Source organism: Centrocercus urophasianus, unplaced genomic scaffold (genome assembly GCF_019232065.1).
Source record: "Centrocercus urophasianus isolate 14NV4802_14NV808 unplaced genomic scaffold, USGS_Curo_1.0 seq_17, whole genome shotgun sequence".
In the NCBI taxonomy this organism is placed as follows: Eukaryota; Metazoa; Chordata; class Aves; order Galliformes; family Phasianidae; genus Centrocercus; species Centrocercus urophasianus.
Window position 1 is genome coordinate 18,537,293 of NW_024884722.1, and position 27,981 is coordinate 18,565,273.

The 27,981-nt window shown below is 39.0% G+C and overlaps 1 protein-coding gene across 2 annotated transcripts in view; it reads right to left on the reverse strand.

The window, feature by feature from the left end:
• Positions 1-27,981, reverse strand: part of GBF1 (golgi brefeldin A resistant guanine nucleotide exchange factor 1) — a 97,640-nt gene that overhangs the window by 19,118 nt on the left and 50,541 nt on the right. For both annotated transcript variants that reach the window (XM_042817766.1, XM_042817765.1), the window contains exons 4-19: positions 24,815-24,946; positions 19,803-19,921; positions 19,083-19,191; positions 18,654-18,714; positions 17,357-17,411; positions 10,789-10,924; positions 8,546-8,775; positions 7,893-8,061; positions 7,495-7,706; positions 6,721-6,819; positions 6,114-6,308; positions 5,430-5,616; positions 4,289-4,429; positions 3,653-3,741; positions 904-1,106; positions 340-463 (exon numbers count right to left, since the gene is read on the reverse strand). In XM_042817766.1, the coding sequence (XP_042673700.1) occupies positions 340-463; positions 904-1,106; positions 3,653-3,741; positions 4,289-4,429; positions 5,430-5,616; positions 6,114-6,308; positions 6,721-6,819; positions 7,495-7,706; positions 7,893-8,061; positions 8,546-8,775; positions 10,789-10,924; positions 17,357-17,411; positions 18,654-18,714; positions 19,083-19,191; positions 19,803-19,921; positions 24,815-24,946 (2,261 nt within the window). The remainder of the gene's footprint in view (positions 1-339; positions 464-903; positions 1,107-3,652; positions 3,742-4,288; positions 4,430-5,429; positions 5,617-6,113; positions 6,309-6,720; positions 6,820-7,494; positions 7,707-7,892; positions 8,062-8,545; positions 8,776-10,788; positions 10,925-17,356; positions 17,412-18,653; positions 18,715-19,082; positions 19,192-19,802; positions 19,922-24,814; positions 24,947-27,981) is intronic.

Consider the following 27,981-nt stretch of genomic DNA (forward strand, 5'->3'; position numbering starts at 1 on the left):
TCCAAAAAACACTATGTGCAACTGTTACCTCTTATAAAATAACAGTTTATTTTATGTTGGGCAGCATACAGTAAGCTTATACATTAGACACTGGAATGGGTTGCCCAGGGGGGAGGTGGTGGAGCCACCAACCCTGGAGGTGTTCAAGGAATGTTTGGATTTTCTGTTGAAGGACATGGTTTAGTGAGAACTATTGGTGATAAGTGGATGGTTGGACTGCATGATCTTGAAGGTCTTTTTCCAACCTTGGTGATTCTATATAGGCAGTCTGATTTGTCATGTCCATCAGGCAGATGCACAAGAAACAGTGTTTGAGCTTTCTGCCCAACAAGTACACACCCTCCAATGCTCTGTGAAGGCTTCCAACAGTCTCTGGATTACAGGTGCCTCCCCTGGTAATCGGAAGGCCTCTAAATAAAGGCGTAAAGCTTCATCTAGTCTTAAACCTTGGAAGCTGAAAGTCCTGCAACAAGAATGAAATGCAGTGAGAAAATGAAATGGGACAGTAAAGACAGGATAGACTTACTGACTACAGTCTTGTTTGGTTCAACATCAGAATGGCAGATTTCTCTGAAAATAGATAGTAAAGGAGGATGAAGAACAAAGAAAAATGCCATGAGCAGGCAAAAGGTAGCAAAGAACAGCTGATAATTACAGAAATTCTTAATTATCTTGGTAGTCTTCACAAAGAATGGCTCTACTGAAAACAATCTGGATGTGATACTATCATAAGTATCTCGGTGTTAGCCATATGCGAGAGATGTACAGAATTAAGGCATGCTAGTACACAGAGAACCAAGCGGTACAGATCCCATGCCTCCAGGAACTACTGTTGTACTACGTTTTATCACTGAACTCAACTATCACTCCTTCATGATTACAGAGATACATAAAGATACTTACCCAACAAAGCTTTCCAGTAAATCTATGTTCTTACGATCACTCACAAACTCCCCAATCATCTTCTTGTCCAGGCGAGGATTTTCCCGTAGCCATCTGGCCACCTCATTATTATTGATGGGAATGGCAAGAAGGTTCTTATCCTGCAGGAACTGTATCCCTTTCTTTGGCTTTTGGTTGAACTGCTCTGTGCCAGTTATCAGGAGCTGAAGACAACATTCTGACAATTACAGTCTTGAAATGCATTTCTTACTTTCGATTGTTCTTAGCATTTGAAGCAAAAGCATTAAGTAGAAAATAGATTAACCTTAGCATGATCAAGTTTATCATACAGAGTGAGTGGGAAAGGCTAACCAAGGACAGAAGATCTGTATTCATCACAACAACTCAGCATCAAGTCATACTGAACAGACTAAATATGAAAAGCTTAGAAGTTTCACTGAGCAATTTGCTCTGCTACTCCAAATGCCTCATCTACTCCAGTACATAAACAGTGCAGAGAAAGGACCTTAGCAAACATGTGGGCAAGATCAGCTCTGTCCAGCTACAGTGGAAGCACTAGACCATGCCCTTTTCAGTCCCCTTTGGATCCAGGCTCTCACATTCTATCTCACTGCATGGCACGTAAAAAGAGTCCTCAGTTTTTAATCAATGCAAGAAAGAAGTGCTACATAAGCCTAAGCACTAGACAACATTCTGCATGTGAGATGTGCTTTCAAGAACCATGCTGATGCTCTAGCATGGCAAGGCTACCTGGAGGCTGGAAAGAATGAGTACTTTTTTAGTTCAGAAGGGAATAAACTGCACAGTACCACAGCCAGTGTAAAACACCGGGCTGACAAAGGGTTAACTGAATTTTCTGTTGGTGTTCAGAAAAACCAAAAGCACAAATAACCGTATGAACTTTACTAAGGCACTAGAATAAATGTCAGTTCCATGTTAGTGCCTATCACGATCAGACTGCTAGTGATGACCTAGTGAACTAAACTCATGACCATCATGATTACTAGCTCCCCTGGGTTCTCAATAACTGAGAAGACACCAAGTTTCTGTTTCCTGCATGTGGGAACATCTTCAAACTTCAGTGAAACACGTAGCTCCTGAAGCAGCATAGACAGCACAGGAAACCCAGTGAGGGTGTAATATAATAATAACCATGTACTGCCCCATTATGTTAGATCTGAAGGGACTGCGACACTAGGAGCATTTCTGTTCAGCAATAAATCCTGTAGAGCAAGCCCCAAGGGTATTCTATTGTGATATAGAACATAACAGAACTTGTTTTAAAGACCATGTGAAAGGAGATCAAACTGCTGGCTGTTTGCACTGCATTTATAATCACATCAGTCCTACAGGCTCTGAGCTTCTGCCTTTGGAAAAAAAGAATAAACCATTCCATCTGATGCATAATGTGTTTTCTGCTTTTATTTAGCTTTCTCAGCCTTCCAGCTGTGGTAAATTATTTTTATTTTTATTTTTTTAGTTAAAGAAAGCAGAACAAGCCAGTGCCACGTCAGCACCAACATTTCTTAAGTTGAGTGTTTTGTGTGCCCTGTTTACACACTTACAATGAAATCACTATCAGATTTAGGGTCAGAAAAGGATTTTCCTTGGGCAAACTTAGAGAGATTGTGACTGTATTTCCGCATTCTGCTGTAGTGTCCTGTACTTCTTCTAGGAGCTCCTGGAATTTTCTTTAGGGAACTCCCAGCTACTGCAGGGACTAGCCGCTGGCAATGCTCTCAATTTCTTCTAGCCTTGTTTTCCACTGTGGTGAAGCTGGAGTCTCATTAGAAATTTTCATTTAGAAGAGTGGAAGTACTATACAAGGAATCCCTTAACAACTGACTTTCACACAAAATTCATCAACAAGGCTGCCTTGAAAGCTAGACTTAAAGCAACACAGGAAGTTACAATTGAAACAGTAACTGAAATTAGCTAATGTCAAAACTCAGCAGTTCCTCTGAAGACTCTGCTGACAAGCATCTTCCCTAATGTGCTCAGGAAGTCATTTAGCATTATCCCAGAACAGCACTGCAATGTAGGTAAAGAACTAAGATCCTCAGTGCTGCAGCAAACTTCTTGGAGCGAAACCAATGACTTAAAACACATTCATATCTGGAGGCTCATGGAGTGGATCACAAAGTAGATTGTTACACCATTAGCAAAAGATCTGTGTTTAATTTCTTCAGTATTTGTTCAAATAAATTTAAGAGAATACAATCATCTCTGGTCAGAGATGTACAGAGTTTAGACCGTAACCTGGATTAACAAAGCTAAAAAAAAAATTGCCACAATCAAGACAATATTTTCAGTCATCTTCACGATAAAGCAAATATGAGACCACACAGAATAGTAAGCTAGCTAGCACTACTGCTACTGGCCTCTCGATACACACCCACTGACAAGTTTGACAAAAGTAGGCAATGTGCCCTTTTTGATCGAATTTGCTGATTAACCCCATACAATGAAAATTAGACCAGGAGCTTCCCTATCCAGAATTCAGGTGAACCTGCCTCATACTCTGGGACAAGAAATTTTTTCTAAACTCTTTGCAACTCAGCACAACTAATAACAAGAACAGACAGTAATCATTGCTGTCTCTGAAGTACAGTGGAATTTTCAGTAAGTTACTACTTAACTCTCACCAGCAGAGATTGGAACTCAAAAGTTCTGAGACATGACCAGTTTTGCAAAGCCTACAGGACACAGGCAACAAGGAGAACACACCCTAACACATCCCCAAACATACCTTCTTTTTGTTCTTAATCTGCATAAGCTCCTGAGGGCTTGGAAGGATGCAAGAAAATCGGGTAGGCTTCTTGGGGATACTCTTCTCAGCTAGAAGAACAAATTATGATTACAGTCAAGAATATCCCCAGAGAAACAAGTAGCCCACTTGTCACATCACAGTTTTCAGTCATAGAGCCTTGCTGCAACATGCTGCCTTACAAATGGCAGTAACATCCCTACTATACAACTACTACATTGCTCTATTCACATTTTCTGCAGCACAGCTGCATAGTAGTTTCTTCTCCTGGACAGTTTTACACGTTCATAAGAATTAACTTTTTGGCTACTGTGATTACTCACACTACTAATTCCCTGGAAAATCCCTGACTACCTTAAATTATAAACTTTGGGATGAACGCCATCCATTTTTGCTCCAAGGCAGCCTACCAGATCTAACCCCCTTCCCAGAAGAAACTGAACTATTAGTAGGCATACATAGAACAAATATAAAACAAATAGTCACCACTATATTTCTTTCCAGTTATAAACACAAAACAGCTGCAGTAGTCTATGGCATAGTAAAAACAGCCAGCAAATGTCAGGACCATTCTCAGTACACACACATTCAGATTTAGGGCCCTGCAGAGATTATTACCTGTCTCACCTCCTCCTTCCAATTCCAGGCAGCCTTGCTTTATCTGATCAGCCATAAGGCAACCACTGGTGGGAGGACATGCCCCACCCGGCTCTGAGACTACAGGGGTGGATTTCCCCTCACTGTGTGCTCTCTCATTATCTACAGAAGTTAAAAACAAAACAAAAATTCTCACAAATACATAAGCCAATGAAAAAGATACCACAGAAATAAGGAACTGACCACTCAAATTGTGCTTATTTAAGGGATTTTCCCCTCTCCAGTAGCTGTGATTCCTCAGTGTCCTCAATACTTTGTTTACATTAATCCCACAGCACGCTCCCCTTTTCTCGTGCCTGCCAGTTTTGGCATGACCTTTATATAAAACTTAATGAGGCGCACATTTTAATATCTCTGAATTTTATTTCCACCGTATTATTTACTAAAGCAAGACAGGGAATGGGTGCTGGGCAGTGTGGGTGCTAACCCAGGAACTAGATACCTCACTTCTTTATGTGAGACAAAATCACGAGAGACAAAGTAGTTCCATCGCTATAACTACTGTGGTAAGCACCAAAGCAACAAAAAACAATAGCAGATATCTGTCTTATTTCCATAGGAAAATAAAGAAAAGAGCTTCTCTGTTCACTAATGCTCAAATAGATACACATCTAGGTCACAGAAGAAGCTGGCAAAAAAAAAAAATAATAATCCGGTCTCATTCACAAGTACATATTAAGCAAAGTCAAGCTTGGTAATTCTTTTTTTCCACTCAGAAACATGAAAAAGCATGTGCTGTTTTGATCAATTAGCAATACAAAATTTAACTACATGTTCTAGTTTCTTAATTTAACAAAAGAGAGTTTTTTAATTTTTTTTTTTTTTTACTTAAGATTATTAAGATTATTCCATCTCTAAGAAGTTTCTAAATCCTTTAAAAGGTAAGATCTGAAATAGAAAAAAGTATTAAATCATTCTCAAACACTGAACTGAGGCCCTGTTCTGACAGCAGGTTACGAAGACCAGAGGGTAGTTACAAAACATGCAACAGGAAAACTGAAAATATATTTATGAAGATTAATACACAGATTATCAGAATGAGATTCATGTGTTTAACACAATATTAAGCTTAATATCAAAATATCAAGAAAGGGTGTCTTACTATTGCTCGATTCTTTGGTGCAGTTCATTGTTTCTGGGCCTGATTTGGCAACTTCCTTCTCTTGTTGATGTACGGTATTCAGCACTTTGGCCTGGCAATGTGCCTCTGTGCTATCTATCACTGTCAGCAATGCCTCCATAGACAGCAGGTGGACCGTATACAACTGTCCAGAAACTGGAAAGGCATTCTGGGAAAGAAAATACCCAAGTATTAGACAACTTTTATATATTTATCTCTCTCTCTCTCCATAATAGGAAGGGACATTCCCCTCTCTCCTCTCTCTCTCTCCATAATAGGAAGGGACGTTCCCCTCAGCTTTGTGAACCCTAGATCATACAATAAAACCCTCTACAATTTCCATGTTTGATATTTACCTAATATATATTTGATCGTTTTCTTATGGTTTATCTGCTGTGTTATTATACATTTCATGTTTATTTTCTATTGTACTCCCAAATATTAAATAGCATCCTTTGTCTCAAATTGCTCACTTAGAATCTTTCAACCATTCCTACTCACAGGTTCTGCTGATATGTTTACCATGTTATCACTTACTGACTTTCTCTTCCGCATACCCTTTCCCCTCCATGTCCCCCCGGCACGTGCAGGAGGCTAGCAGCCCAAGGAAGGCCAAAGGACAAGCCTTGATGTCACAAGTGTGACACAAGCCAGACGGTGCAGCACCTTGGAGAGCAGCTTGGTGAGCTCCTCGAAGAGGTTGGCACAGTAGTAGTCACAGTCATAGTTGATGTAGAGCTCAGTCACAAAGCTGGGAATCCTCCACAGCTGAACAATGGCTTCCAAGGCCATCTCCTTCATTTCATAGGGCATCTTCGGGTTTTCCACAGTAATTATTTCCATCAACTTCTTGATATACATCTGCCAGAAACAGAGGACAGCTCAAAGAAAGGAAAGCAGCACAGTGAATACCGTTGAGGTTTACAGAAACAGATGTAAACATTATCTTCCCACATGAGTTGACATTACCCTATACATTCAATGTTGGCTCATTTGGAAGGCATCTGTAAAAAGGTTTCATATAATTCTATTATTTAATGCATCTGAATCTACCATTGTTAAAAAAAAAAAAAGAAAAGAAAAGAAAAAAAGGAATGAAAATAGGCAGCTACAGTATATTAGTCTCAAAGATGCTTCATTATCTAACAAGACAAGGAATATCTTAGCCTACCCATTACCCACTCAGTGGTTTTCAGACTGCATCTGATTGCCTAGGCTTTAACAAGCCTGAGGAACTATTACTAGGTACATACTGAAACTCAAAAAAACTCACCTCCAGCTGGAATTTCAGATGTTCTCTCATACTCTCGAAGAGGAGAAAACACACCCTGAGGGAGGCTGCATACAGATTGAGCCGTTCAACACTCAGTAGCTGAACAAGAAAGACAAAAAGCCTTAAGAATTATACAGGCTACTCATTATGTGCTATTAGTACTGGTACTCATGACAGCCTTGAGATCAACATGTGGTCTCCCACAGCAAATATTTAAAACAAAGAAGAAAAGTAAAACAACCCCTTATTCAGCCTCCCGGTCTCATTTTTACTAAGGCAGAACAAATATACTTAATTTCCTTCTGCTTGTGGTAACACTATTTTTCTACTGCAACGTTTTGCTTTTTCTTTTTTTTTTTTTTTATTTTTGTGGAGAAATAACCTGGGAGAAGAACTGCCTCCAAGATGCCCCTTGTGCTGTTACTAGCTAGGTACTGCAACAGTTCTACCTACTACTAAGATAGTAACTTGCATCCATAATTACCTCAAAACCAACTATATCAATATGTCATTGTCCCTAATTAACAGTTAGTTCAAACCAGCTTCATCTTCCTCAGCCCTAGACTAAAGAAAATGGCTCATGACAACATCTTTGGCTTCTCAACATCACCATTTCACTGGTGCAGCTCAGAACTCCCACTGCAATACAGCAAAAAGCTTCTCTTAGACTGAGATCCATCAAAGCTCAGAAGCAATACTCCAGTAGACCGTTTGATCCAGATCAGTATCTAACTCTCCAGTGCCAAACCCCACGCTAGCACAAGTCAGACTCACTTGAAATAAATGTCGGCACAACTCTTCCTTCACAAGTCCTAGGAGAGATTGGCAGTTTGCAATGGGAGCAGACTCCAGAGCTACAGTTAGCAGCTGCAACCCCATGTGGATCATCACCTCAGAGTTGTGGCGATCAAGAGGGTTGGTAAGCGAGATAAGAAAGCGAAATAGTTCTCTAATACACGGTAATCCATAAGGGACCAGTGCTGCTCCTAAAGAAAAATGAGACACATCAGCACTGTTAACAATTGTTCCTAATTTTTCATGGTGTCTCACAAGTGTTACAAATGAAATCATCACGGACCAGCTGAGGAACAGGAATTTATCACCTTCAGAGCAGAAAGTGACACAGAATAGTGGAAAGCAGAACAGACTTCAGCAACACTGCCATCTCTCACCTTCTTTTTGGGAAGACTGAGTAAAACGTACTCCTCGGGGATTTACATAGTCCATGTCATGAACTGAGGCAGAGTCAGAATGTTCTGCTACAGAAGTGCACTCCTCTAAAACCTCAGGGATAGATTCAACAGAGGCTGACTGGATCTTCTCTTCCCTCAGACTTTCATTCTTCATTTATATGAGTCATTCAAGAAGGAAAGAAAAAAAAAAAAAAAATCAGAAGATATTACATAGGATAAATTGCATAACCCTCTCTTTCCAACACTTCCACTTCCATCTAGTTCTTACCTATTTTATTCTAGGCTATGAGACTAGAATTTGACTTTGAAGATACTCCCACAATCAGTTTTACTGCTCCTGAGGCTAGGATTTAGTTCTTTTTTTTTTGTTTGTTTTAAATACTACATAATCTCAGCATACAATTTCTATCTACACCTTCTTAGCATTTTTACCACTCAGAGCACCTGTAGTTCTAAAAATTATATATATATTTGTGAATTTACAAATCACTTATAGTGAAGATGTTTTACTCTGACCCTAAGCCTTAAAATACAATATAAATGCTGTGACCAAAAAAAGAAATAGTGTGCATACTAAACCCACAACTAATGATGCTGGGAGTTATAGCTCTTCTTTATCAGCAACTGTATACCTGGAGTTCAGGCTGGTTCTGATTTTCAGTGACTTTGGCCTCATTTGAAGGTGTTCCTGCATGAAGCCCCAAAGAAGTGACTGGGTCCAAGTCCGTCAGGTCTTCCTTGGAGGTGGTCTGTGAGGACATTTCCAAACCGCTGTCTGTAGCAGGGCTGACTGCAGATGAAATATTTTCGGAGCTTCCAGAGGAACTGGGAGAGGGAGCATCTATGAAAGTAACTCCGCTTGCTGATGAGAAACAGAACCAAAAAGATCAGCATAATTTTGTACCTCAGCCTCAAGTTCATACAGTGAGTACAGCAGCAAAGGCCTACTTTCATCAGAGCATCACACTACAAATTATCTCAGATATTTACGTTTACTGTAGAGAACATAGAAAATTAATGCAGCAAGATTCTTTAAGTTCTCCAAATTAAAATACAGTAGTTGGAACCTAACAGACTCAGAGAATAAGGTAATTCATATATTTAAACAAAGGGTGCAGAGGATTTCTCTCATTGAGAAGAAAGTAGAAAACAGCCCCAAAGGTGTACTTCACACTCAGATAGAATGGCACAAGCACTTTAAAGACTTGCATCAAGTTTTAGTCATTCCTTCAAAGTGAGATGATGACGACGATGATGACGATGATGATGATTCTTAACCCTGACTGGAAGGAAAGATCTATTTCTTTAAAACACATTAAATAATTGCAATAGAATCCAGATAGGTCTGAAACAGAGTATTGAGTATTTTTACTATTTCTAAACGCAAGACAATGCTCCAAGAATCTAAACCTTCCTTTAAGAGAACTTAATAAATAAATAAACCAAATATTTTCAAAGAGAAGATACATTCAAGAGCATGGTAATCAAAAAAGATATGAAGAAGAGTTATGTATTTACACGTGAAATGCATATGGTTTTGCATAGTGGGATGTTTATCGCTGACTTGATTTTTGGAAGTATCCTAAATAAGCAGCTTGTTTTTCAAAATGCAGTATGTTAACACAATCAATTTTGCCATTTTGCACAATTAATACATTGTCCTACAATCATTCACAATATATTTAATAGGTTTCTGCAATGGAAAAAGAGTCAGAACTACGTATTTTACACAGCTATTGTTTCAAATTTCCTGTCTGCTTCCTTTCACCGTTAATGTTTATGTCTGAGACGTCAAAATGTAGAGCGCACAAGAAACAGAGTACTTTTCAGCCAGAAGGACTCATCCAAAAGAGAGGTTTAAACAGCTGTTACTATTTAGTTTATTACACAATAAGATATAGAAGTCCCTCAGCATTATGTTCTCAAGCTCACAGCACTTCTCACAGACTGCATCACTTCAGCAGGCTGAATTGAAGCACACGCCAAAGGATTAATGTGTATACTGAACAATTTCCTGCACACAAACTCATTTCATGTACTGCTCTACCTTCTTTTTTTTTTCCTCTACATAACTCTTCATGTCTTTTTGCTATATCATAGAGCCTCTATTCTTCCTGTAACAGTTTTAAGTGTCCCCCGTATTTCCCTGTCTCAATGCGTGTAGCCCCATGACTTTTATTAACTGTCATGGATTACGGGTGCACACTTTCAATCTTTACGCTTGTAGTGAGAAATACGTTCACTCACCTGTTCCAGATACGCAGGTCTCTGCACATTCCCTAGTTCCACCTTTATCTCTTCCCTGGTCAACCTTTGCTCTTCTTCCATTACCATCACCCCCACCCTCTTTGATACAACGTTGAGTACATCCTTCAGTAGTACATGAAAAAATATGCCACTCAGATCAACAATCTCCTATTGCAGACAACTGCATCATACAGTCTTTTTAGCACTATTTTCTCCCCAGATTCATCTCCCATAGCTCGCCTCTTTCCAGAGTTTTTGTTCTCAATTTCTTCACATACCTGAGGCACCCTCCATCTCCTCCATACCAAACAGTTCCATATAACCTCAGCCTCCTTTTAATGTTTCCTTTCCTTTCCATATAAACTACTATGAGGCACACTGAAGGCAGAGAAATGCTGTCATATTAGCAATGGGGCCGTGCTTTCTGTCATCAATACGTATTCTATTTCCTTCAAACTTTTTCTCCTGGACCTGAAGAGCTACAACATATTTATTGCTACAGACATCAAAAACTAAAATTTAAAAAAGTATAATGCAGATAAACTTGTTAAGAGAAATTAAACGAAGACATTCCGAGATAGCTCTGAAACAGATGCTGTTTGGTCTCTGGAAATAGATTTCAACCTACCTGTGACATTACTAGTGTTGGCTGGTGGTTGTTCTGTTGCAGGAGAGACCTTAGTTACATGTCGAGGGGGCCTTGGTGATCTCTTCTGCTTTTTCCATTTTGATGACTCACTCATTCCTCCAGCTCTCATTTTCAACTGAAAACCATAAACCGTTAAAAATATCAGTGGAGCAAAATCAGACAGAATAGTGAACTATACAAGTCAACCTCAAAGCTGTCTCAAAACTCTCAAAGTCAGACAACAGCAGTCAAACATACCACACAAATTAATCAGCACAAAATCATGCAAACCAGCCCGATTCCCCACTATTATGCAACACTCTGTCTGAAACATAGAATTTACTGTAGCTACTCTACTAGCACTTTTTTGTCTCAATTTACCCTTTATCTTGGAGTAATTCCATGTTCTCCTTCTTCCAGCAACCTCTCTTACTATTACAAAGTGTTTATGTAACATTTCATTCACTCCTGGTGCATGATACACTACAAATACCATTCTAATTGTTTAGAAATAAACCATGCTCTGATTTCACCTCCTTCCATCATTACTCCTCTTCAGTTCTAAATCCAACTTAACTCACAGCTTTTTTGTCACCCACGTTGCCACTACCAGTCCTTACACAAGTATTGCACAAACAAACCACAGTAAGAGCAATGTAGACTGTGACAATTGTTGCAGACTGTGAGAGTTACTGCAGGCATGCATAGATGTTCCAAAACTTCCTAACAACACTACAATATTCAGTTTCTCTGACAGTGGCAATAGCACGTTTGGAAATAGCTCTCTTCTAACACAGTTTTGTCTGAGTGCAGGAATACCTGCTTCTTACTCTTGGGTTTGGGTTAAAAGTCAACTTTTCTGATGATGTTAGATCTCCTCAATTTGGTGGTGAAAATTTAAACAATGAACAGGTTCCTTGCATATAGTGGGAACCATTCTGTAAGTCCCAGTAGCAGTCCCTACATGGTATTCCTCTCCAAAAAATTATTTCAGATTCTATTTTAGACTACAACATTCCTTATTTCTTATATCCTTAGAATCAAATTTTTATTATCTAGAAGACAGGTGCATCCCTTAGTCTAATCCTTTTTTCTGAAATCTCTTTCTTTTCAACCACTACTACTCTTAAATGCCAATATACCTTCTAGATTCTGACACTGTTTTTCCCTCTCTTCCCTTTTTCCACCTTGACTTTTCTGTGTACGTAGTCTATAATCATTCTCATTCAAACAAGCTTGTGAAAATGTTATGTCCCAGTGTAGTATACCATTTGTGTAACTTCTTTGCACCACAAATTCTATTTGTTTGACAACTAATCCCTAAGTTTCAGCTATGCTACAGTTTCTTTCAGCTTATTAACAGTAGATTCAGAACTACTTTGACTTTCTTCCACATTTTGTAGCAAGAATATCCCTCTAAACTTCTAACACTTACACAGCCAAAACTAAAATTGTGTAGATTAGTGAATGTAAGTCTTATACATCACAATCCTTCAATGTAAAAATTGTCTGCTATCTCATCTTTCCTATTCACAAGCTCAAAGAGCTATATACAATAGTTGTTATCATTAATTCTAGCCTGTTTCTACTATTTCAAGTCTATTAGTTTCACTTTCAATATTAAAATCTCCCCAAGACTTAAATATCAATAGCTTTATTCATTAAAGGCTGCTAATTAGACAAGATAGTTTTATTTGATCAACTAATTATTCTAGAAATTGCCATATTTAATTTCCTCCCTCTTTAGTACTGATAAAAGGGAATCAGAAGACTTCTATAGTCTATTTCACCAAACTGCTTCGAGTGTGAAGGAAAATAGGGAATAATTTGATGTTAAACTCTTAAAACACCTGTTCCACATAATTACAAAACAACAGAATTGTTTTTAACTAATTAACCACTTTTAACTGCTTTTAACTATTACATCCTGTTTACGAGGGTGGATAGTGATAGGACAAGGGGGGGATGGTTTTAAACTAAGATGGGAAATTTAGTTTAGATTTTAGGAGGACTTTTTTCACACAGAGGGCGGCGGTGGCACACTGGAACAGGTTGCCCAAGGAGGTTGTGGATGCCCCATCCCTAGAGGCATTCAAGGCCAGGCTGGATGTGGCTCTGGTCTAGCGGTTGGCAATGCTGCCCATGCAGGGGGGGTTGAAACTAGATGAACTTAGAGGTCCTTTTCAACCCAGGTCATTCTATGATTTTATGATCCTGCTGTCAGGTAGAAAGTTACATGTTAATAAATAACAATAAAACACAAAAGAAACTGATCCAGCAAAACAGCATGAAGATACTGTTCGGGGCTAAGCATGCTTGTACCATACCTTTTAGCATCAGCCATGCTCCTAAGAAACAACTTTTCAAACATCCTACCAGAAGGTCTGTGCTGACAATCTGAACACTTCTGCCAATCTCCCCTTTCGCACAAGAGCACATACCAACTCACATCAACATTAGCCCTTTTGAAAAGGTGCATGCAATACACATTTATACTGAGTGTCATATGCACTGCACTAACTCCAAGATTTTTCCATTTGAGGTTTATAAAGGGCATATGTCCATTGCCTATCATTTTGATGAAGCTATGCATCTTTGGAGATGAAGTCACAGCAGCCTCACATGGACATCAAACCATTTAGCCAGGGAAGTAAAATCGCTGCTTTTTTTCCCCATCCCAAACTTTCAATTAAATTTTAAAGCATTCAGTAAAGTATTTACATTTATGTATTTATGGACAAGCGAGATTACCAAGTAGGTCTATTTTATCTGCACCATTCGGTATTCTACATCCTACACAAATAGGTTTTCTGAAGATTAACTATCAGGATTACTTAGGGCTACTTCCTGTATCTTTCCTTGGCCCCTCTCTTTTGCTATGCCACAAAGATAAGACAGCAAAACTACAGTGACAACTGGATAGCGTAAAAAAAAATTGCAGAAGCACCACTTCAACAGAAATGTTTTGCTGATGTGAATTGACTACATGTTGCTTTAACAAACCCTAAGTTTGCAGATTCTAAAACAATACATGTATCAAAAAACAGAAGTAACGCCATCTTCCACTCTGTATTTTGTATTGAATTAAAACGATCAATATCTTGCTTCTTATATTTATATTCTCCAGTTTCCCTTTGACCAAAGGAACACTTTCCTAATGCTTGCTTTGGTATTGAAGGTAAAGCATTTCCTGATTTTGCTAGAAAGCTTAGATGCATGTTAACAGGCTGAGATTATAAATCTAAGATTTCCTTCTTGACTAAAGGTTACAGGCAATGGCATTTAATAGATCATTAAAAAAAATCCGGATCTTAAACATCATCCAAAACCCTCCTCCTTCCTAACGCTCAGTCATACGATAGTTGCTTTTTTTTTTTTTTAATCTAATGTGAAGGACACTGATTAAGCTTGTACTCCCACAATATATCCACTCTAAATCTGTATTTAAAATGTATTGCTTAGAAATCAAAGCAGAATACAAGCTCTAAGTTACTGTTCATTCATCTTGGGATTCACTACAGATTCCATTACATTCATCTTAGTTATCTTTGCATAAAGAAATATGTACACAAAATGCTAGAAGAAAAAAAAAATACAAGACACAAGACTCCTAATGTTTTCCCCGGTAGATGAGGTTTTTACAGCAATACTCTATCTCAAGGTGAAGGAAGTCAAAATGTAGTACTACAAGGTTCTTTTAAGGGTCCATGAGATTCTATTTTTCTACAAGCCACCTTACCTGCACTCGTTTGTTTTTCCATAACATACTGTAAGCCTCAAGAGAAAAGGGCAGGGGCCAATGATTAGTAACTAAAGTGATTATACTAAAACATGAGCTCATTCTAGATGCAGCATGGAACTGGTCAGCACACCAAGTAGCGTTCAAGACATGAAAGCATGCAGAGAGAACGCAGTCCATGATCCAAGTCCTGAGAACACCAATGCAGTCATCATCTCACCTACCTGCCCGTACAGCAACCATTAATCACGTTTATCTTTGGCAACTATGAACAAAATCCACTCCCCAGATCTGTTCATCCTGACTCACACCTCAAAATCCAGTGTTTAGCTACAGTACCTTCCTACCACAAAGGGAAATGTTTCTCATCTTTTCTTCTGTGTAACTGCATAAATCCACAAGTCTCCAGCCACTGTCTTTCCAAATTACCTTGGACTATAGATATAGGACAACTAAATAGCAAAGACCTCTCTAAATCTTCAATCCAGCTCCTTATGGTCCAAATAGCATTAAAAGCAGACAAGAAATAAAGCTACATTAAGTTTATGAACCAGTATAGAAAACTGAGAAAGTCCCTTCTAAGATAGTTTCCCAGGGCTTCTGTGACCAGCACAAAAGCAATCAGCATGCCTACAGTATTTCTTTAGAAATTTCAGAGGGGAACTGGCAGAGCTTAAAATGTTTCATAGTTCACTTTGGCCCTGCTCACTCCCCATTAGCAAATGCTTATGCTGTGTTTGAATAGCAATAACATCAGTAAAAAACAAGACCAAAATTATGGAAAAAGTACAGCAGGTTCCTTAAAAAATCAAAACCAAAAAACCCTTCAAAGAGTTGGGATCTATGGCTTTTTGTCAAGTAAAAGAGCTCAGAGATTCACTTTGAGTAGAACTGTCTAAGGCATGTTAAGTCGGCGTTCTGTTACATCAACGATCAACAGCTAAGACAAAACATTCAAGCTTAAATGTAGATTGCTATCTAAAAATATTTCTTTTCTTCAGTTTTTCACCGTCAGAGAAAAACCAAACCTTGTCCATTCCACCCTACTCCTTTCCTTCAGAAGATGCCACAACCGTGCCTTAGATACCACTCACCAGGGTCTTTGCCTCCCAAGCTGCAGCCACAACACTGCAAAGCAACCACTGCATGCATTCTCCCCAAAAGCCATGCTGTGACAAATGAGTGAAGGAAGAGTTGCTACACATAACAGGAGAATCTCTCACATGGTGTTTACAAGAGAAAGAAGAAGGGAGTAAGGTAAGAAGGGAGAAGGGAGGGAGAGACCTTCAGGTTCTTAAAGAGTAATACCCTCTCTAATTGGTTCAGGGCTTTGGGCTGTTCCCCACTACTTAGTTCCAGTTTGTTGAGGAGACATGAAGAGATCTGTGAAAAATAGGCAAATGCATGGTTTAAACAAGGAAAAATAAACTCAAAGAGACAAATAACGTGGCAGAGTGCTAGGCTGCAGGGAAGACTCCCACCATGCAGAGCAAATACACAGTACAAGGTAACTGCACAGATCAGACACAAGGCAGAGAATCACTGAGCTTGGAGCAGCCATCACTTGATAACGGAAGCCTTCCCAAATTTAACATTCACATTAGACCTCTTCTGCACACAGACCATGGCAAATTCTGTACCTGCAGTAAATTAAACTGATCCCCGTTAGTTTCCCTTAGGCTAATCTACCACCAGCACACATCTAGTCACTTTTCTTCCACAGCAAAGGAAACAATCATGTTCTCATTAAATTACTACACAGGAACTAAAGCACCAAACTTGTTTGGGATTACTAAAAGTAAGTATTCAGACTCTCAAAACACAGCTATACTGGCTCTGAAATGTATATTTACAAAACACAGATACTTTCATCAAGTCATTTGGAAAAAAAAAAAGTTATAATGCTACAAACAGTATAATTAAGCAAAGTTTAAAGAGGCTTTTTCTTCTCTAGCATTTTTTTTCTGCCCAATTACTTTTAACAGTACAATCCTGTATATTTATTGACATTTCTTATATGGAGTAGAAAGAATATATACGTATACAAGTATACATGGAATTCCTTAATTGGACCTCCCTTCACATAAGAACTTGCTAGACTTATAAGCATGTGAGGCCACATTTACAGTACTTGTTATACTGAACCCAGCTGCTAAAAACATACTGGATGGAAGGAAATAGTGCTGATGAACAAACCCTGATATTTAACTTCAAAAAACTGTTGACTTAAGGAAAGGGGGGGAAAAAAGAAGAAAAGAGCATTCTACTTTGATTTGCCTGCTAACTGAGATGGCATTATCCACCTGAACTAAGGTTTTCGCTACAGAATGCTGCCCCTTCTAGAAGCTACCAAGGCTTTTTCCTCAATAGTTCGATTTCATGCTTCTTTCATGCTGTTTCACCAGCCTCAAAAAACTGCCTCAAAAAATCCCTTTTTACTTTCTGGGCAATTACATTTTGAGAGCTCAGTATTATTCCTGTAGTGAACAAGAAAATATGAGTAAGAAGCTGGAGAGAGAGCAGAAGCAAATCATCAGAAGACACAGGCATCAAGTTCCAAGACTCACTGGGTTTTCTAGCCCATAGCAGCTATGATTGTTCCCACAAACCCAAATGACTACTGAGGCAGCAGTGTACTTAATAGGATCCACAACTGGACTATGGGGACATAATCCTACAGACTTAAATGAATGTAGTTCAACATGCTCTTTCAGTGAACTATGGACTTAAGAGAATGAAGAAATACATAGATGAAAGTAAGTAATACAGAGATGAGCACAAGCTCCAGACAAGAAAGAGCTGAACAGCAAGCACAACAGTTAGCCTTACCTTCTTCATGTTAGTTCCCATGTAGCTTTTAGGCTCTTCTTTAAACTGAGGCAACCTAAAAGACAAAAAAAAAAAAAAAAAAAGACAAAATACATCAGTTTTTGGGGCTTAAGAAAGGAGAAGGAAAAAAAAACAGTGGTCCTTCTAGTCACACTGCAGTTAACAAAAGAGTAAAATTAGGTTTTCTCCACAAAAAAAGAGTCCTCTTGATTTCTTTTCCTGCCAAAAAAATTTCTGAGGGGAAAAGCAGCTGTAAGTGAGAGGTGCCTCACATGCTATTTGGCTGTTTCTCTGTGAAAAAGAAGATGGCAGTACTTAAAAAGTAAACAGGTATCCAAATCATCCCTTTAGGCACTGTCTTTGTCTTGCTTCTATCTCCTGATATCCATAGGCCTCATCACAAAGGACAGAGTTTTTACACATTAAGTAATGGAAAACATATCAATTTCACATAAGCATTTGGAGAAAAAGTGTGTACTCTCCTGTTTGATAACACTTGATTCTGACTTGATTCTGCCCCACATCTGTCCTGTGCATTGCACAGAGTGCAGAAAGGAAACAAAACTTTAGAACTTACTGAAACTGAGTGTGGCAACGTAAAAAAAACAACTGCTATGAGACCTGCGTTTCAGAAACAGTCTGACTGTAATCTTTTCCTACTCTGACTATTCCTATATCTGCATGTTGCAATTTTGGAATACCCAGAGAAAGACTGATTACTTCACAAGATTGGATAAATAGTTTTTAAGTTAAATAACTTTCTTGAATTTAGAAGAAGTAACCTCAATAATTACCTGAAAGCTGCTGAAAATGGCAGAACATTTGTCCAAAAGACACATGATCTCAAGAGCATAAAATTCTCTTTGATGCACAAGGTCAAAACTTCAAACTTGAAACTCAACCTGCGACTATCCAACACTACAATATCCATTCTTTCTCCTGGAGAATATTCTCTCTCCTGAAGAGAACTGTATTTTTTAGAGCATTTTCTTTTTTTTTTTTCTTCCACATTTCTATGTCCTCAAAGAACTGGTTTCCTATTCTAAAGCTCTTCATTACTTAGCTGTCCATCTCTCCTCAAAGGACACCTTAAGCTGTGCAACCTTCCCTACCTCAGTCTCCCTGAAGTCTGACAGGGTCAGCCCAAGAGAAAACTGCCAAATCTTTCATCCCCTTCCACCTCTAAATAATGACCATTTGGGATGATTTTTCTGAGGGTTCTTAAGTGGAAGTGTGGAATCTTTCTGTCCTTAGAGGGCCATCTCGGCAATGCTGAGGCAAACACAAGCAGGTTTACCTTGTGAAGAGCAGCTGCACCATGTCGACCAGAGTGTGCTCTGCAGATTTTCTCAATAACTCTGCGAAGACAAAAACAAATAACACAGGTGTCATTACTCAGTGTGATATTATCAAGAGGCTTCTTCAAGCAGACTCCCCTCCGAGCCTTGTTTACAGAGATTACGGCAAATTTATTAAAACCAGCTCCAAAACTGCATTACTGCAAATGGGAATATAATCACGAGGTGGCGCCACAAAGCTGAGAAAAAACGAGTCCAAAGTTACACAGTGAACTCCTAACAAATTTTCCATGAAGCTGTAGAAAGACACGCTAATATAAAGCTCAGCAGCTTTCCAGGGCTGCGTGTTCCATAATACAAGCAGTTAACCAATACTGAAACAGATCATTTCTTTGAAGTAATTGCAGTGAAAATACAAAGAAACTTACCACTGAGTCTCATTTCAAAGCATATGCGGAAACAAGACTGCATGATCTCACACACGGATTCATTGGTGAGGTGGGCTCCCACAGGAGTGAGCAGCAAGGTTCTCAAAACCTGCAAAGTACCGAGCATGTACGTCAGATGGTACCAGTGACTCTTGTATGCATTTCCTAGAAGGAAGGCTGGCTTCCTCAAGGACTCATGGAATTATAAGCAGAAAACCCAAGGGTTTCAGCAGTCATTTCCAACTGACTGCTGTCCTCAAGACACAAACAGATTAGGAGACAAGAACGATCTCCCAATCCAACTCTGAAATTAGAGACCTAACATGCTGCATGTTACCTGAAGTTTAAATTCAGCAACTAGCTATCTATCAATAAGTAAGTAGTCCAAAACACTCAGCCTTTACGAATAATTTTTCTCAAAATTAAGTTTCTGAGCTCCATATGTTTAATTTATCCCTCACAAACACAGGCCATCCACAAGGTAGGATTATTAACGCCACCACACGCCACAGCGTGCTTGATTTAACATCGTTTCATTTAATCATTTTCATTTGAAAAAGCTTTTACCGCAGGTATATGACCCATCTGTTTAAAAATAAAGTCTGTTGCTAAGCTCAGATAGAGTCAAAACACCTCTGCCTCCTCCTCATCTCCGTGTAACAGGATATGCCCCACAACAGGCAGCAGCCATTATGGTAATTACCTTTTCTCTGCACTTACCTGTAGGATCTTCATCAAGACAACCTCATCACTGGCATGATCTGTACCCACAAATCGGGCATGAGTGACAGCATCTGCCATGTTCTCCATTCCCTCAGCGGTGCCTTCATGGCTGGGATCTGAGTAACAGAAAAAAAATGTAAGACAGGGAAAAGCGGCCTACAGCCTACCACCTCTGTGGGGAGACATCTACACAGAGATACTTTGCTCTCATCTCGCTCCTGAATTTGCATAACTCAGAGTGAGTTACCCATTCAAGAGAAAATTCACCCCCTACTAAAAGAAAAACTTTTTAATGGGAGATTTCAGCAAGACTTTATCAAGAACCTACTTAAGATTTGAAGAAACAGTCAGCCTAACATTTGCAAATGTTTTTACAATTGCAAAAACATATAATCTAACAAAGAAGAGAATTACAATTTAGTTTGTTTCTGGCTCCACATTTTTTAGACATTAACTGCTACAATTACCTCCCATTCCCTACAATGCAACACAATCTGCTGTTCAGTACATTCAGTTCTTCCTTGGGAATGAAGAGAAAACAGATTTTAAACACAGGGAACCTCAAATTTACCCCCATGAGGAGAAAATACCAAACAGGTTCCACTAAATTGAGAAGGAAAAATTGTCTCTTGTTCTACATCCCTCCTAAGGAACAAAAGTTGGGGAAGGAATGGACCAGTGGTTTTCCCCAGAGAAAACAACAGACACGATCACAGTTTAGATATCAGAGTTGCAGGCCTCCCGCTTCCATCATTCATCACAGCTCTTTCTCTCTATTTCAGTCTTTTGTAGCTACAAACAATGGTGCAGTTGAGAGAATGTTTAGAACAAGATTGTTGCTAGTAACCGTATCTTGTGCCACATAACAGTGGCTTCAGAAAAGTCGCCTCCAGCTTTGATTTCATTTTCACTTAAACAACACGGCACTGGGCAAGAATCTTGTTACCTTCCTACTTAAACAGTTGTTAGAAAAAAAAGACGACAACCTAAACACTACTTAATACCTCATTAATTGGCAATGGGGCTTCTTGAATTCCAGCAAGAATGAAGCAGACAGAGGAACCAAGTGAGACCTTGTACACTTTGCAGACTCCCTCTTTGACTCCAGTTACATTCACAGTCACAGGCTAAACGCTACGCATTATAGAAAACTGCTCTTATTGTGATCTAAAGAGAGCAGCCTCTACCGGGGGAACCTCTATGGGTTCTGAAGGGGTGCAGGGTGAGAAACTTCTCGTAGTCATACAGAACGAAGTCCCACCTGCATACCTAAGAATTCAGTCTGCACAGGAAGAACACTGCTTCTTTCCTATCTCTTACACACCCCTACTGAGAACAGAGCTTGCCTACTGTTGACAAACTTCTGCGTATGCACACAAATTTCGCATAGTTCAGAATGTCTCCTGATTCGCTAGCTAGTCAAGCCTCAGTGACTTACAAGAGGGGTTGTTCTAAGACCACTGGCCATTTTTACCTGCTTCATCAATTAAACGAGGCAGAAATCAGTGGCATTTCAATCCCAGCACTTACAGTAGCATCATCACTGTTAAACAACGTCAGCACTACAGTGGCCAGAAGTTGAGCAAGCATTAGAAGGAAAAAAAAAAAAAAAGATCTGCATCAAGAAAAGCTTCCATAGGCAGAACATGCAGAATCACTTCACTGTAAACTCTTCCAGTGGGTGTGAGTTCCCCTAGGTGTAGGGATATATTTTTAATATGTTATGGATATATAGCCTGTGTGAAAAGGCAATGCAAGCAAGTTGTATGTATGCTTTTTTTAACAGACCTATGACTTTGCTGTTCTAGCCCCTGTGTACAATACCAGTAAACACACTTCTCCCCCAAAACACATCATGCCTGACTACTTCATTCCTGGTTCCCTGGAACAGCTCTACAAATTCAGGTCAATTTATAAAGCCTCCTGAGTTCAATTAAAAGCACAGATACTTCCACTTTGCAGAAACAAGACAGAGAAAAGCTCAACATGCTTCTTTGTTCCCTGATGAGAAAACAGAACGAAAAGATGCATTAATGTCTGCTCAGAATCAATAATACAAGAAGTTTATGCGAAGTGAGACACCCGTTTGAAAACTACAATGCAAAAGACCCCATATAGACTTAGATTTCATATGGGGTATACTTCCACAAGTAGGGAAAACAAAAAGCAGAAAATTCAGGCTCTGACGGTTAACATCAGGGAAATCCAGATATGTGCTCAGCAAGACCTTTAATGTAACTGAAACTAATCACTAAGGAGACAGAGAAGGCAGAGAAGGGGAGAACAAACTTTAAGCTCCTCAAGCAGCAAGTCCTATTGCTGGAATCCAAGCAACAGCTACTTGCCCCCAGATCTATATCCTCAGGTATGTCAGGGAAAGTTAACTTTAGAAAAGGAGCCAAAAGCCACTGTGGACACACTAATAATAACAACACAAGTACAAACCTTTTCTGTAGGAAATACAACAAATAAAATTCTGAAATTCAGCCACTAGTCTTCCTACAGGTCATATTTGAGCTCATCAAAAAGGCTGGTCACTAACTGCAGTGCAGAACTGCTGAGTAAGGAAATAACTAATCCAAGGGATACAATCAATATTGTACTGTATTGTCAAAAAGTTTTCTTGTGATTTAGAAGTTTCTATGCCATTTATTGAACATAAGACATCAGTAATGTAAAACAGCAGTACTTACTACAGAGTAGAGGATGATCTCAGTAATGCTAGCTATTCCTTTCGAAACACATGCATAGTTACTATAAAGTCATTCAATCTAACTCAACTGCTGACTGCATGCTATACCACCAGTGAACTGTTGCATCCAACAAATTCAGAATAGATCTTTGCATTTCAGACTAACAGACATGCAAAATCCAGAAGGCTACTCCATAATTATTCTTACTTTTAACTATTTTTAAAACATGCTTCTCAGCAATACTGGCCTGGAAAGCGGACAGATAACCATCTGGTGACATGTGACACAGTAAGAAAAACAGTGAAACAGCACACGGATTAGCCATGAAATGTTTTGGAAACGGGAAAAGAAAGAAGCTTTAAACAAAGATAACCTATCAAAGGAGTTTGGCCTTTTCACTGCCAACTGCTTTTAGGCTGACTATGTGGAGCAAAAGCCATCCACTCATAAAACAGACACAGCTAATGACACTCTAGGAAATAGTTCTGTTTTCACCAATCAATTATGCAGCATCAGAAAGCATCATAAATATCAGCTACACTGAATTTTCCTGACTGTAGTTGTGCTGGAGTTGTTTCTTCCTTATTCAGTACAGTTCAAAACAGGTGCATACATTAAGGACAGCTCTAAGCTGTGTTTGGGCTTTGGACAATCTTTAGACTACTTTTAGTCTTATGTTACAAAGAGAAACGTAAGACCAAAAAGCATTAATTTAACAACACAACCCTAGCCAGATGTTCAGGCAGCACCACTAATCCCAGCCTCACTGGTATCTGGAACAGCACAAAGGACAAGGACACTGTGAATGTCACCTAAAGCAGGAACCAAGGTCTTCATTCACAAGCCCAGTGCCACAACAAAAGCCAGGCAGAAGGTCTTTCCTATTGTCTACTACAGCTCATGCACTGCTACAGAGATACACTCTTCCCAGAGTAACCTAATAAATACTCAAATAATAGTATTTTTGAATAACAAGTATTCAAAAGATACAGATTCTTAACCACTCTTTCCTGTTTCTGCCTCAAGTCAAGTATGTGTAACCAGCTGAGCATGCAGACATTTGTCAGTTGACATGTGATATCAACCTGGTGTCCCAACACCATCCAGATCACATCCAATCTAAAATATTTACATTACTGCTTAGGCCTTCAGAAAGATGTATTTCATAGGCTTATTTACTAAGATTCCTTTATTGTTCTACAAAGTGACATCAATACCTCATCATTTTGGTCATTTCTTGCCACTTAATTATACCCAACACTGCCAACTAACTCAAGCCTTGATGCCACTAAATGTAGTTAATAAATTCCTGCAAGATCCACCTTTCCTCATGCTTATTACAGAGAACAAAATACTTAAAAGAGGAGAGGAAAAAAATTCAAACATGTTCTTAAAACATAAGGGAACAAAAGAAGCAAGAGAACTGGACTTGAGGGGCAGGAGGAAGTGGTAAGAGATTTGAGACTATGCATCAACAACCATTATAGATTGCAAATTCTGTAATTCACACAGGTACGACCAGAAGGTATTAACAGAATTTACAGAGAAAAGTCAAGCATGGCTCGTAGCAGAATGACACACTAAAGGCAAAGAGAAAGCAAGTTAATGAGTTGCTACAAGCCAGCTGAGACACAGCAACTGACTACACATGCATGTTATTAGCTTTTCAGAAACATCAAGAAAGATGCACACATCCCAAAGACCATGGAAAAATAAAGTGACTGTATTTTACTTCATACTGGGACAAAGAGTATACATAAGAACCACTAACTCATACACTCAAGACTGACTGAGGTAATGGCAACACTCTCTTTGCCACAACGCTTACAGCAACTTAAGAGTGCTGGTATGCCATTGGACAGGGTCCTGGACTGGGCAAAAACATCCTCACTCTAGAGCAGAAATGTTAGTCCACAAAATTAAAACTCTTCTCTGCTACATGCATGGTAACATTACAGTCCCTGGTGATGTTTTCTCAAGCATGACCCTTTTACTCAGATTGCGTCTAAAAGTCTGAATTGCACTTGGTGAATACCAAAGCTCAGCAGTGTGCTGTAAGCAGGTCTGCGTCAGGGCAGATCAGAAGCCATGGCTTTGTTTCCAGTCTTTATTACTGTAGTGCCATGAAAGATCAGCAGGAATAATAATGGGAAACTGCAGATGCATATTTGCATATTTCCCCAGTATTAACACCAATTTTCCTCTTTCTCCCATTTCCTCATTAAGACTGCAAACACAAATCCTGGCCAAAAGCACATGGCAAGGAGATGCATCTGGCTGGCATTTTGGTAAACCCCAGGAAGCCATGTTACATACCTATCAGTGCGTATGAGAGGAACTTATTCACAGAGGTGAGGGCCAATCCAGTTATAGGACCTGTAGTGTCTTCAGAACGGATCACTTCCAGGAAAGGCCGAAGAAAGACGTTGGGTTCAATTTCAGATAGCTCTATTAAAATAAAAATAATAATTAAAAAAAGACATTACACTTAACTCCTTAGGTTTCATTTTGATTTCTTTTTACAGATCTACAGCAAGCCTAATCTATGAGGAACGAAGCTTGCAAAAGCTTTGTTTCAGAAGACTGGAAGGTCAGTCTTTGTAATGTCATATATTTCTAAAAGCAATGGTTTGGGAAGCCATTTCTTTCACAAACTGAATGATCTTTGGACAGTTTTTTGGAGCCTTCTAAAACAAATCTAACTATAAGAACACTGCAAACACAGAGGCAGTGCTACCTAATTTACATTTTAATTAATTGGCAGATATGGTTGCATTTTTCTAGTAGCTCCAATCATGTGCATTATGTAGAACCTATTCCACCTTCTGCCACTTTTGTAACATTCTACTATACATACAAGCCCATACTAACCACATGCAAAATATAAGATCAGGATGGATCTCTTGCAACAATTTTCCCGAATAAAAATTGCTTTTCTGTAACACAGGATGCTTTCTTGGTGAAGACAAAAAAAAAAAAAAAAAAAAAGACAAACAAACAACCAACAACTAGAGTAAGTGGAAAAAATGACAACACAAGGGACAAATACAGGATGAGTCCTGAGGAGGACCTAGGAAAAAGAAGCATTCAGAAGGAGGTGAAGTCAACCACAATACAGCCATTACAGAGGCAAAGAAGAGAGTATTGAAAGTGACGCAGGTAATCTTGAGGCCAGAATTTATGCAGTACAGATCTATTCAAGTACAAACACTTGGCTCAACTTGCTGAAATCTGCATTTCATTCCCAATAAAAAAGTTATCAAGTCTAATGGCTCACAATATCAGAAACATTGGCTTTTACATTTTCAATGATACGGTATTTCAATTAGGCGTCATAAGAGCTTCTCTGGTACTGGGAAGAAAAGGCCTACAATTCTTGAATTGGTACAAGAGAAAGAATCTGCAATTCCTGAATCTTTAAGTAAGTTACTGGTTTTATACTTGCCAACACAACCCAATAATTTCATCTGAAAAAAAAAAAGCATGTATAAATTTTCTTAGAATCAGGAAGATTTAAGTTCTCTTTTATCACATTTCCTATTCTTTAAGTATCAAGGTAAAAAGCAAACAGAAAGCATCTCAACAAAGACCTTTGAAAAAAATATTGTGAGGAAGCAAAGGAGAAAGAACAAAAGTTTTGTTGATGTTTTTGCTGTTGCTATTTTTTTTTTTTCTGCTTTCAAGTGTGCTCTCCACAGACTTAAAAATGCAATAGTTTTGCAATTAACTGAAACAAAACTGCAATTAAAAGAAGGAACCTCAACCCCTTACCTTCCAGCTACTAGTTCAACTCAGGCCAACACTATTAACTTCTGAGAGGTTAAGAGGAATGTGATGATTCACTCTTTCTGGCTTAAGGACAACTCCCCCAACTCATCAGATAATGTTCTGGTGTGGCATTACAATTGTGTCCCCTCCCGATAGCTCACAGAAATGCAGAGCATCATAACACATTCTTTCATCAATATTTAAGTGTGCTTTGCAGAGTGCTTGTCTGTGGTTACAAGCATTTGGAACATCAAATATAACAAGACAGTAGGGACCAACACTTGAACTCAGCCTTCCTTCCCCAAAGCAGATCCTTTCCATAGGGATTCTATTTTTTTCTTTCAGTTGGAGTCGTACGAAAGACAAGATGGAGGTAAATCTTGTGAACTGGCTGAAGACCAGATTCCCCTGTGGTTAAACAGGAAGTCTCCTCTTCCATAAAGACCACAAAATGGTTTGCCATAATTAGGGTATAACTTTAACACATGCTGTTGATTACACAGCAGCTCTGGCCAGCTTCCCTGACACTCAGAGACATCAGCTTTTATGGTAACACAGCATTTTACATTAAGCTCTGTGAAACAGATTGCGTATGCTGGAAAACTGTTTCAGACTGGATAGCTGCTGCTGTGTCATCAAAAAAATATCAAAAATATAATACATGCGAAGAGAGTATTTGTAGTGCAAGATTTACCCACCAAAGAACTACTCACTCAGAGCTCTAAATGTCAGTGAAATGCCGATCACATCGTTAAAACTTTGCAAAAGTTTTATTTAGTAACACTTCTCATAATACTTTGGTAATGAAGGAACGTGTTCATTAAAATAAATTCTTCTATTCATAAGTTAAGACTACATGAAAGAGAAGCTTACAGGCATCTAAAGAGAACCTGCTAGATCACATGAAGTCTGCAGCTTTCTTAGCCATCTAACTTTGAAAGCAGTGCAGAGCTCTCCTGAGTAAATACATACGCAAACAAATAAATTCAGAGATTTTCAGGAAGGGCAGTAAAATAATGGTAATTTTTATAATTCCTTTCCCAAATACTGAATGCTTGGAATTATGTACTTGAACTTGCATAAAAATTTTTCAAAAAAGCAGGTCTGATTTCTCGTCGCATTGATTCTTGCAATGTCAGAACCTGGCAGAGCAAGTGAGGAAACCACAGCCACTGAGAGCTTTGAGAAGTGCTGATAGAGATGCTTCTCCAAATATACTTTTCAGCAAGAGATATTTCGCAGTGTTTGAATTAGAAAACATGGGATGCTACTCTGCTTAGATAACTATATTCAACTGCAAAACAAAACAAAACCTACAAGCCTGACCTCAGCCTAAGATACTACCAGAGGTAAAAATGAACTAGCATACACAGAGACCCAAGCTTCGTTAGAGACTCCTACAGACAGCCTTCCTTGTCCATCCACACCCAGCTAGAGAAAACAATATTAAAACAAAATCTAGTCTTTTATGAAGAGCCCAGACTGTTTTAAGGACCAGAAGGAAAGCCCATCCCATTCTTTTAATATATGATCCCTGTGCCCCTTCACTGAAATTTCAGGGAAGCCAGCAGAGACCAGCACCAAGACAGTGCCCCAAAATGCTCGCTAACCCAAAGTACTGTGTAGAGATCAAAAAGCAGGGGAGGAATACCTTAAGCAGCTTATCAGAAAGCCAACTCCAGGCTGGCAATTTTAATATGAGGACAGAATTCCTC